At 40.9% G+C, this 12,020-nt stretch overlaps 1 protein-coding gene across 1 annotated transcript in view; it reads right to left on the reverse strand.

The window, feature by feature from the left end:
- LOC135523452 (CUB and sushi domain-containing protein 1-like) overlaps positions 1-12,020 on the reverse strand; it is a 422,532-nt gene that overhangs the window by 44,008 nt on the left and 366,504 nt on the right. Inside the window, exons 38-40 of the mRNA XM_064950127.1 lie at positions 6,769-6,887; positions 4,579-4,648; positions 4,341-4,457 (exon numbers count right to left, since the gene is read on the reverse strand). Of these exons, the coding sequence (XP_064806199.1) occupies positions 4,341-4,457; positions 4,579-4,648; positions 6,769-6,887 (306 nt within the window). The remainder of the gene's footprint in view (positions 1-4,340; positions 4,458-4,578; positions 4,649-6,768; positions 6,888-12,020) is intronic.

Genomic DNA, 12,020 nt, shown 5'->3' on the forward strand with positions numbered 1-12,020 from the left:
TGTTTATTTCACAACCAAAACATGCATCAAAACATTCCCACAGTCTTTGAAAGTTACGGGCAAGTCTATGGGTCAAATGTCCCCTCCCCTACTGAAATTCAAAAGATGCTAACACCCGATCGTGATTTTGTGAAATCATGAAATCGTGATTTGTCCAAATAACCAGTGATGAAAAATCCAAACACTGGAAATATTGCTGCTCGTTTGCCCACACATCCCATTTTTGTGCTCGAACTGCCCAAACAGTTTGAGCTTCTACTTTTAAAAGTCCACCTTTCCAGAAATATGTCTCTCACTGTTGCCGCTTGTTATAGATCTCCCTCAGCCACCAGCTGTGCCCTGGACACCATATGTGAATTAATCGCCCCCCCCCCCCCATTTATCTTCAGAGTGCATACTGTTAGGTGACCTAAACTGGGATATGTTTAACACCCCGGCCATCCTACAATCTAAGATAGATGCCCTCAATCTCACACAAATTATCATGGAACCTACCAGGTACAACCCTAAATCTGTAAACACGGGCACCCTCATAGATATCATCCTGACCAACCTGCCCTCTAAATACACCTCTGCTGTCTTCAACCAGGATCTCAGCGATCACTGCCTCATTGCCTGCATTTGTAATGGGTCCACAGTCATACGACTACCCCTACTGTCAAATGCTCCCTAAAACACTTCAGCGAGCAGGCGTTTCTAATTGAACTGGCCCAGGTATCCTGGAAGGATATTGAACTCATTCCGTCAGTAGAGGATGCCTGGTTATTCTTTAAAAGTGCCATCCTCACCATCTTGAATAAGCATGCCCCATTAAAAAAATGTAGAACTAAGAACTGATATAGCCCTTGGTTCACTCCAGACCTGACTGCCCTTGACCAGCACAAAAACATCCTGTGGCGTACTGCATTAGCATTGAATAGCCCCCACGATATTAAGCTTTTCAGGGAAGTTAGGAACCAACATATACAGGCAGTTAGGAAAGCCAAGGCTAGCTTTTTCAAACAGAAATGTGCATCCTGTAGCATAAATTACTAAAAGTTCTGGGACACTGTAAAATCCATGGAGAATAAGAGCACCTCCTCCCAGCTGCCCACTGCACTGAGGCTAGGAAACACTGTCACCACCGATAAATCTACGATAATCGAGAATTTCAATAAGCATTTTTCTACAGCTGGCCATGCTTTCCACCTGGCTACCTCTACCCCGGTCAACAGCTATGCACCCCGCACAGCAACTTGCCGAAGCCTCCCCCATTTCCCCTTCACCCAAATCCAGATAGCTGATGTTCTGAAAGAGCTGCAAAATCTGGACCCCTACAAATCAGCTGGGCTATACAATCTGGACCCTCTCTTTCTAAAATTATCCGCCGCAATTGTTGCAACCCTTATTACTAACCTGTTCAACCTCTCTTTCGTATCGTCTGAGATCCCTAAAGATTCAAAAGCTGCCGCAGTCATCCCCCTCTTCAAAGGAAGAGAAACCCTAGACCCAAACTGTTACAGACATATATCTATCTTACCCTGCCTTTCTAAAGTCTTCGAAAGCCAAGTTAACAAACAGATCACCGATGATTTCGATGCCCACTGTACCTTCTCTGCTATGCAATTTGGTTTCCCGAGCTGGTCATGGTTGCACCTCAGCCACGCTCAAGGTCCTAAACAATATCATAACCACCACCGATAAAAGACAATACTGTGCAGCCGTATTCATCGACCTGGCCAAGGCTTTCGACTCTGTCAACCACCACATTCTTATCGGCAGACTCAACAGCCTTGGTTTCTCAAATGACTGCTTCGCCTGGATCACCAACTACTTCTCAGACAGAGTTCTGTGTGTCAAATCGGAGGGCCTGTTGTTCACACCTCTGGCAGTCTCTATGGGGGTGCCACAGGGTTCAATTCTCGCATCATTCTGGCCCTTCTTTGGACACTGTGTTAACAAACCTCCAGATGAGCTTCAATGCCATACAACTCTCCTTCCGTGGCCTCCAACTGCTCTTAAATACAAGTAAAACTAAATGCATGCTCTTCAACTGATCGCTGCCGGCACCTGCCCGCCCTTCTAGACTGTAAACTCTCCTTTCAGACTCACATCAAGCATCTCCAATCCAAAATTAAATCTAGAATCGGCTTCCTATTTCGCAACAAAGCATCATTCACTCATGCTGCCAAACATACCTTCGTAAAACTGACTATCCTATTGATCCTTGACTTCGGCGATGTCATTCACAGAATAGCCTCCAACACTCTACTCAGCAAATTGGATGCAGTCTATCACAGTGCCATCCGTTTTGTCACCAAAGCCCCATCCACTACCCACCACTGCGACCTGTATGCTCTCATTGGCTGGCCCTCGCTTCATATTTGTGTCGCCAAACCCACTGGGTCGCCAAACCCAGGTCATCTATAAGTCTTTGCTAGGTAAAGCCCCACCTTATCTCAGCTCACTGGGTACCATAGCAGCATGTGCTCCAGCAGGTATATTTCACTGGTCACCCCCCAAAGCCAACTCCTCCATTGGCCGCCTTTCCTTCCAGTTCTCTGCTGCCAACGACTGGAACGAATTGCAAAAATCACTCAAGCTGCAGACTCATATCCTTTGCACCCCAGTATCTCTACTTGCACATTCATCTTCTGCACACCTATCACTCCAGTGTTTAATTGCTAAATTGTAATTATTTTGCCACTATGGCCTATTTATTGCCTTACCTCCCTAATCTTACTTCATTTTCACACACTGTATATAGACTTTCTATTGTGTTATTGACTGTGTGTCTGTTTATTCCATGTGTAACTCTGTGTTGTTTGTGTCGCTCTGCTTTGCTTTTTCTTGGCCAGGTCGCAGTTGTAAATGAGAAATTGTTCTCAACTGGCCTACCAGGTTAAATAAAGGTGAAATTAAAAAAAATCAAATAATTGATTCCTTCTTGACAGATTCTACAGTACCAGTTACTGTATGTTTAGACAGATCTGTTCACTAGAGATTACCTAAAGTGTTAACTATTAACAGTGATGTTGTGAAATGTGTTGTAATCATGTAATGCATTTAGCAGACATTACCTTGGCTCATTTAATGTGCTTTTGACCTACTGTACCAACCTTTTTTTTGTCAAGCTACATCATGTTTGCACGTTGAGAAAACTCTTCAACTCACTAATATGTTATGATGGTAGAAATTATTCAGCAATCTAATACTGAGTTCAGCTCATGTTTTTCCAGGGGAGACACAGAAATGGGAAATGAATACAATACAATCAATTTTTTTCTGTTATGTTATGTTCGGTTCTTCCAAGTGTAGCAAAGGTCTGATGCTGGAAAAAAGCATTTGCCACTTGGTGATGCTTAGGAGAATCCTTTGAACGATAATCTTGTTGTTATGCAGCCATGTACCTCTTTCTCACAATGCTTTATCCTACCCATTCTGTCTGTCCTAAAAGCTGTCATCAGCGTCTGCAAAGCCTCGTGTATTTAAAAAAAATATATATATATATTTTTAAAATATTGGGCCCTGTAAACAACATAATCTAATGCATTGTTGGTACACACAGCACAAAATGATCATTCTTGTTCTTACTTGTGAAGTTCTTGCTTGATAGGGCAGAAAATTGCTTTTGGATACAGCATACAATATTTTTCTTGGGTTAGGTAGAGAGAATTCTTTGTGCTCAGACGAAAGCCTGAATAGCTTTATAAATCACACACAATTACCTTGTTAACATCTGGAGTGTTTACTTTGTTCTGGAGTCATTTGAACTGTGAAGCACCGCAAATATGTGGGCTGCAACCCACAGCTCTCTTGTAAATTGCTAAACTGACTGCAAATGTCTCAATATGTAGATAGAGAAAGAAGATAAATAAAAGGGATCCATTTCCGAAAGGAAGATGTCACAGAACAACAACAACATTTTGTTAGTTCCAGGGAGAGATGTAAATCCTGAATATATTGTCTATTAATGTTCTGCATTCAAATCAAATCAAATTGTATTGGTCAGTATGGTGAGCTTTGTTAAAATCCCCAGCTACAATAAATGCAGCCTCTGGTTTCCAGTTACATGGTTGTGACCATAATCGAAGAGAATTCTCTTGGAAGATAATACGGTCGGCATTTGACTGTAAGGTATTCTAGGTCAGGTAAGCAAAATAATTTAGGAAGTAGGGTATGGTTTTGGTATTATGTAATGTTCCATGTTTTGTGTGGAGCCCAGGAAGAGTAGCTGCTGCTTTTGCAACAGCTAATAGAGATTATTACAAAAATGATATAAAAATACATCTATTATCTCTGGCATTACTAAAATTAACCATGGCTTCTTATCATTATCGTTATCATAGCAGGTTCCTCACCATATCCAACTGGTAAAAGAATCCTCCATGTACAGTCCATGTTACCAGGGTAGTTGCCAGGGAATCCAGGACTTAAAATAACATTGGCCAAGTCAACAGCTGTTCCACCGCACTTTGCTGGAAAATAAAAATGCACATAATGTGTGGCACACGTTGAAAAAATATTGCAGACAATGAACAACACTGAAACAGTAAACCATTGCCTTGAATGTGACCACTTCCAAGTAAAAGTTCTTACCAATGCAGAGAGGGGGAGGGTAGTTCCAGCGCCGCACGGTCCCTGGCATACAGGATATATGAGAGTGGCCCTGGAAAATAGAAAGGTAGGGGGTTTCTCTCTCAGATGTAAAGGTAGGGGGTTTCTCTCTCAGATGTAAAGGTAGGGGGTTTCTCTCTATAATGTAATGTAAAGGAAGGTAGGGGGTTTCTCTCTATAATGTAAAAGTATAGGGTTTCTCTCTATAATGTGAAGGTAGGGGGTTTCTCTCTATAATGTAAAGGTAGGGGGTTTCTCTCTATAATGTAATGTAAAGGTAGGGGGTTTCTCTCTCAGATGTAAAGGTAGGGGGTTTCTCTCTCAGATGTAAAGGTAGGGGGTTTCTCTCTCAGATGTAAAGGTAGGGGGTTTCTCTCTCAGATGTAAAGGTAGGGGGTTTCTCTCTATAATGTAATGTAAAGGAAGGTAGGGGGTTTCTCTCTATAATGTAAAAGTATAGGGTTTCTCTCTATAATGTGAAGGTAGGGGGCTTCTCTCTATAATGTAAAGGTAGGGGGTTTCTCTCTATAATGTAATGTAAAGGTAGGGGGTTTCTCTCTATAACGAGAAGGTAGGGGGTTTCTCTCTATAATGTAAAGGTATGGGGTTCTCTCTATAATGTGAAGGTAGGGGGTTTCTCTCTATAATGTAAAGGTAGGGGGTTTCTCTCTATAATGTAAAGGTAGGAGGTTTCTCTCTATAATGTGAAGGTAGGGGGTTTCTCTCTCAGATGTAAAGGTAGGGGGTTTCTCTCTCAGATGTAAAGGTAGGGGGTTTCTCTCTCAGATGTAAAGGTAGGGGGTTTCTCTCTATAATGTAATGTAAAGGAAGGTAGGGGGTTTCTCTCTATAATGTAAAAGTATAGGGTTTCTCTCTATAATGTGAAGGTAGGGGGTTTCTCTCTATAATGTAAAGGTAGGGGGTTTCTCTCTATAATGTAATGTAAAGGTAGGGGGTTTCTCTCTATAACGAGAAGGTAGGGGGTTTCTCTCTATAATGTAAAGGTATGGGGTTCTCTCTATAATGTGAAGGTAGGGGGTTTCTCTCTATAATGTAAAGGTAGGGGGTTTCTCTCTATAATGTAAAGGTAGGAGGTTTCTCTCTATAATGTGAAGGTAGGGGGTTTCTCTCTATAATGTAAAGGTAGGGGGTTTCTCTCTATAATGTGAAGGTAGGGGGTTTCTCTCTATAATGTAAAGGTAGGGGGTTTCTCTCTATAATGTGAAGGTAGGGGGTTTCTCTCTATAATGTGAAGGTAGGGGGTTTCTCTCTATAATGTAAAGGTAGGGGTTTCTCTCTATAATGTGAAGGTATGGGGTTTCTCTCTATAATGTGAAGGTAGGGGGTTTCTCTCTCAGATGTGAAGGTAGGGGATAATGCAAAGGTAGGGGGTTTCTCTCTATAATGTAAAGGTAAGTGGTTTCTCTCTATAATGTAAGGGTAGGGGGTTTATCTCTATAATGTGAAGGTAGGGGGTTTCTCTCTCAGATGTAAAGGTAGGGGGTTTCTCTCTATAATGTGAAGGTAGGGGGTTTCTCTCTCATATTAAAGGTAGGGGGTTTCTCTCTCAGATGTAAAGGTAGGAGGTTTCTCTCTATAATGTAAAGGTAGGGGGTTTCTCTCTCAGATGTAAAGGTAGGGGGTTTCTCTCTATAATGTGAAGGTAGGGAGTTTCTCTCTCAGATGTAAAGGTAGGGGGTTTCTCTCTATAATGTGAAGGTAGGGGGTTTCTCTCTATAATGTAAAGGTATGGGGTTTCTCTCTATAATGTGAAGGTAGGGGGTTTCTCTCTATAATGTAAAGGTAGGGGGTTTCTCTCTCAGATGTAAAGGTAGGGGGTTTCTCTCTATAATGTGAAGGTAGGGAGTTTCTCTCTCAGATGTAAAGGTAGGGGGTTTCTCTCTATAATGTGAAGGTAGGGGGTTTCTCTCTATAATGTAAAGGTATGGGGTTTCTCTCTATAATGTGAAGGTAGGGGGTTTCTCTCTATAATGTGAAGGTAGGGGGTTCTCAGCACACTGAACTCAAAGACAAATCAAAGTTTGCTGAGTTGCTGAGTTGACTTTGCATACTAGACATGCGACACATCACACAATGTCTTTACACATTCACTTAGGGGATAAAGCTTAGCAGCACGTTGACACAGAGGTGGGAACACAGTACAGCTCTCACCTGCAGCATGTATCCCGGTTCACAGCTGAATGACACCACCTCATTGACCATGTACCTGTCCGCTGTTTTGATGCCATTGGCAGGCACCACTGGCTCCGGACAGGCAGTGAGACCAACGGCTAGATGGAGCAGAGACATAAAAAAGGCCTCATCATGCCTGCTTAGATAAAGTACTTGATGTTGCACATCACATGATTGATTGGTCTTCAATACTCAGTGTGGTGATCCTGTTTTCATGTTTCAGAGAACAGTATTCCTCAAAGCTGGAGCAAGAAGAGGCAAACACATCGGCGAGTATTGTAAAGGCAAGTGGATATGATTATTGTATGCTGTCAACAGGCTCTGGTATAGCTTATAGCTATTAAAATAGACAAGATGATTATTGGTTTTGGATTTTTGTACGTTTGTTAAGTTTTCTATAGTTAAATCATTTGTCATTTGGATGGTTATAAGCCCCCAGTCATAGGAAGGTAATGCAGATACATAACCACAGTCGGGTACCAAGGGGCACAGGGTACTGACAACGTCATGAAACTAAAAGTGTATTTTATGCTGTAGTTTGTAACCTTGTAAAGCTTCTACATTTAGAACGCTAAAACAGTATTGTTATAAAAAAAATCTGAAAATAGCATACCCACTGATCCGTGTTATTTAAATATGCATCGTGATTTTGTTCATTTCTTGAAAACATCTTCCAGTGGGTTAAAACTGTACACACTGCAGGAGGAGACAGTGAGAGAGTATGTTGCCATGACAACCACATTCGTCAAGCCAATGAAAGGAGATCCTGTATAAATTTGTCTTGTTTGGATTGCACCACTCAGCAGGTAGCACCGTGCAGTTGTGAGTGTGTGTAAAACTCTCTCATTATTTTTCTACCCATCAATAGCAAAGGACTTTCACCTGCAATGCCTACATTACCCAACACAACAAAAGCCAACAAACACTGTCACACTGCTAATGTGTAGGTGACTGTTTCAAACAGGGAAGCCCAAATGGCTGTGGGCGGCTAGGGCGAGACTAGGGAGATTAAACATTAGCTTTGGTTCAAGGAGAATTCACAGCAGAATTCGGAGCAAGTTACTTTCAATATATTCTAAGGAGCATGTACTCCTGTTCAGGAGGGAGTGAGCGGAAATGTACAGTATGCAACTGGTCAAAAAACAGTGAACCACAAAAAGAGCACTGGGCATTTCTTTAAATGCTAAGGCATCAGAACCCTGGCTTGTACCAAACTACTAACACATTTATTTAACGTTAGATCAATACCACTTGTTAATTCCAATTCCATCTAGCTGACACACGTTACACATACCAACCATTTGAAGTGTTTTTCTGCAGAATAAATCAATAAAATGCCACATGGCCATAGTCTCTCTCAGAGGATAAATGATAACCCTTGAGGGAAAAAATCTGACATTTTCTCTACAACCACAACAGACTGATCCAGGCAGGAATTCAGCCTTCAAGATCCAGAAAGTCAAACATTTAATACACTTGTCTCCTCACCCAAATTCACCATCTTGATGTGTGATAAAAACACGTGGCGTGAATCTCATTTTAGATGTGGAACTTCGTAACTACCGTGCACAAGCCAGATTCAGTCTAGGATCATGAAGATGCAGCCACAGTCATCCAACGGTAAACATTCAGGGTGAACCTAAAAGTCAATGACAACCATCTCTATGCAAATATAACAAGCTCCTCTTGTTCTGACAGAAAGTCACGAAGCTATTCTTCTTTAATAATATCTATTTTTACAGTACACATAGCTCTAGGTAAAAATGGATATTATATATACCATGGGTATGACAAAACGTTTCTTTTTTCTGTTCTAATTACGTTGGTAACCAGTTTATAATAGCAATAAGGCACCTCGGGTGTTTGTGGTATATGGACAATATACCACGGCTAAAGGCTGTATCCAGGCACTCTGCTATTGCGTCATACATAAGAACAGTTCTTAGCCGTGGTATATTGGCCATATACACAGTGGTGAAAAAAGTACTAAATTCTCATACTTGTGTAAAAGTAAAGATACCCTAAAATTACTCAAGTAAAAAAGTCACCCAGTGATACACTACTTGAGTAAAAGTCTAAAAGTATTTGGTTTTAAATATACTTAAGTATCAAAAGTAAAACCAGACGGCACCATTTTCTTGTTTATTTTAAATTGACGGATAGCTAGGGGCACACTCCAACACAATGAAAGCATTTGTGTTTAGTGAGACCACCTGATCAGAGGCAGTAGGGATGACCAGGGACATTCTCTTGATAAGTGTGTGAATTGGACATTCTCCTGTCAAAATGCAATACGTACTTTTGGGTGTCAGGGAAAATGTATGGAGTAAAAAGTACATTATTTTCTTTATGAATGTAGTATGTAGTGAAGTAGTAGGCAAAAATATAAAATAGTAAAATAAAGTACAGATACCCCAAAATACTTGAAATTATTTTTACTTAAGTACTTTACACCACTGCATATACCACACCTCCTCGTGCCTTATTGGTTAATTATACAGTTGATGTCCTTTACAAAACACTGGCTCTCCCCTATTTTGCATAACATTCTAGAAATGGCATGGCTATATCAGGCATAACGCTTCCAGGAAGACATCCTGCCAATGATGTGTATTAATATAGACAATAATAAATAATAAAGACAATTGGCAAAGAATACATACTAAATTGGCCTAAACTTCTTTAATTTGTAACATCCTGACTCTCAGTTTTGTCCAAAGCTATTAGTAAGGGCCACATTAGACTTTTTGCCATGTTTTAGCTTCATTTGAACAGATCGATTGATTGAGGAGACATTCTCATTTACAACAACGACTTGGAAAGGGAAGTGTTGCTATGGAGAGGCGAAGGGTTAAACAAGGTTGCCGTCGCAATGATTGTATTAAGGAGGTTCCAGGTTGGCAACTGAGCAAGGACTCCAGGGTTAACAAGCCTAATCTAGCATGTATGGTTGTGTAGTGACCAGAAGGAGTCATGCCCTGTGTTAAATATCTCCTCTTTGTGCAGCGGTGAGAGAAATAATCAATCTCTAATCAAGATAAGACTGATTAAAAAACGTTGGTACGTTTCCTGGTTAGATCCCTTACGGTTGATGCTGTTTGACTGGACTATTCAACTATATACTTACGGCGGCCAGATGTATATAAAAAAAAAGGGTTATTATTACTTACACATGCTTCGGAAGAACTGTATAAAAAAGCAACACACAAACACCAATAAAGCACTTTTCTTCATATTAAATGTTGCTAAAAGTAATCAGGAAAGAAGTGGAGGACGCTCAGTCAACGTGAGTCGAGGTGCAACCAAGATGTTTTATCATCATTGAAAAGGTAAAGGCGCAACTCTCGCTCACCACTGTCATGACGTTGGCCTGGGGGTAGGTTTATGACAGTCATAAATACCTCTTCCCCCCTTTTTCCTCTCTCTACCCTACTGATGTTACATTTGCAAACCCCTTGGTTAACATAGAGATTCTGGGAACATCAGAAGGTGGGGGGAAATTAACTATATTCTGGTAATCCGACCAATTGAACAAATGCGGTGGTACTTAATGGATATGATGTCAGTTCGGTTGTCATCTGAGACATTCTCATCAATGATAAGATGACATAAACTCTACAGCGGAAAGTCTACACATCAGAGTTATCAGATTCACATGGAATTGTTGTTCAATTGAAATGTTTGAATATGAACTTATTTGTGATGGCATGAAATGTGATTTTAGGTTCTAAAATGTGAGAATTGGGTTTTCATAAGGTTAGGGTTTTGCTCAAACAGTGGCCCGCCCCTGCGAAGAGTCATGAGTTATAAAACTTTTCAGACACACCCTTCTCGCTCCACTATATAAAGCCTTGACGAAAATATAAGCTCCTGTTCCGAGGATGTGAGGACGACGGTCCAATGTCAGAATGGTTCAGATAATAACTACAGAACGAAGCCAACATCAGCGTGAGCTTTGGTTGCGAATGGTATGAACTTTGAACTCTTATTCACTACAGAAGTGATACCTCCTAGCTGTTGAGTTAACAACAGCAGCTGCAAACGCAGGTTAGGAAGGAACAGACAGAGTATTCCGTCTACCACACAATGATGTTACTACAACGTATCCAATTCACCAACCTACCGTAGCGCAGCTCAGAGTAAATATTTATTGCATTTTCCATTTCCAAATGGGCGGTAATTTAGAATGCATAAGATTCTGTATTTACGATAGCACTGCTTCTTCCTTTGTTACTCAGTCTTCCTGCTTTTTCACTCAAACCCAGCCCTTTTCTTTTGTGTAAGCACCTGTCATATCTCCGGCATAGCCAAAGACACGACACCATTATTTGTTTTTATTTAAACAACTATTAAAAGCTTCTTTAAAGTAATTAGGTCACATAAAAAAAATCTGAAAACTAAGCATGACTGGGGGGTATTCTAGTTTATTATTTCTATGTGGGGTTCTAGTTTATTATTTCTATGTTGGTGATTTGTATGAATCCCAATTAGAGGCAGCTGGTAATCGTTGTCTCTAAAAGGGGGATCATATTTAAGTAGTTATTGTTCCCACCTGTGTTTGTGGGATATTATTTTGTGTTTTGTGCACCACGTTTCGTTGTTAGTTTATTGGTTTATTTGTTTTGTTCTTGCTAAGTTTCACTTTATAATAAATATGTGGAACTCAACATCAGCTGCGCCTTGGTCCGTCTCCCCTCACGTATGTGACAAATGCCAAATTCCAGTGTGAAGGAAGTATGCATTGAATTAATTTCCCTCAGTCATTAGGTGTTATAAATGAATCCCTGTTTCCCTCCCATTAGACAGGGAAACAGAAGGGTTAGGGTTATCAGACAGGGAAATAGAAGGGTTAGGGTTATCAGAAGGGTTAGGGTTATCAGACAGGGAAACAGAAGGGTTATCAGACAGGGAAACAGAAGGGTTAGGGTTATCAGACAGAGAAACAGAAGAGTTAGGGTTATCAGACAGGCAAACAGAAGGGTTAGGGTTATCAGACAGGGAAACAGAAGGGTTAGGGTTATCAGACAGAGAAACAGAAGGGTTAGCGTTATCAGACAGGGAAACAGAAGGGTTAGGGTTATCAGACAGGGAAACAGAAGGGTTAGGGTTATCAGACAGGGAAACAGAAGGGTTAGGGTTATCAGACAGAGAAACAGAAGGGTTAGGGTTATCAGACAGGGAAACAGAAGGGTTAGGGTTATCAGACAGGGAAACAGAAGGGTTAGGGTTAT

This window comes from Oncorhynchus masou, chromosome 31 (assembly GCF_036934945.1).
Source record: "Oncorhynchus masou masou isolate Uvic2021 chromosome 31, UVic_Omas_1.1, whole genome shotgun sequence".
Taxonomy (NCBI): Eukaryota; Metazoa; Chordata; class Actinopteri; order Salmoniformes; family Salmonidae; genus Oncorhynchus; species Oncorhynchus masou.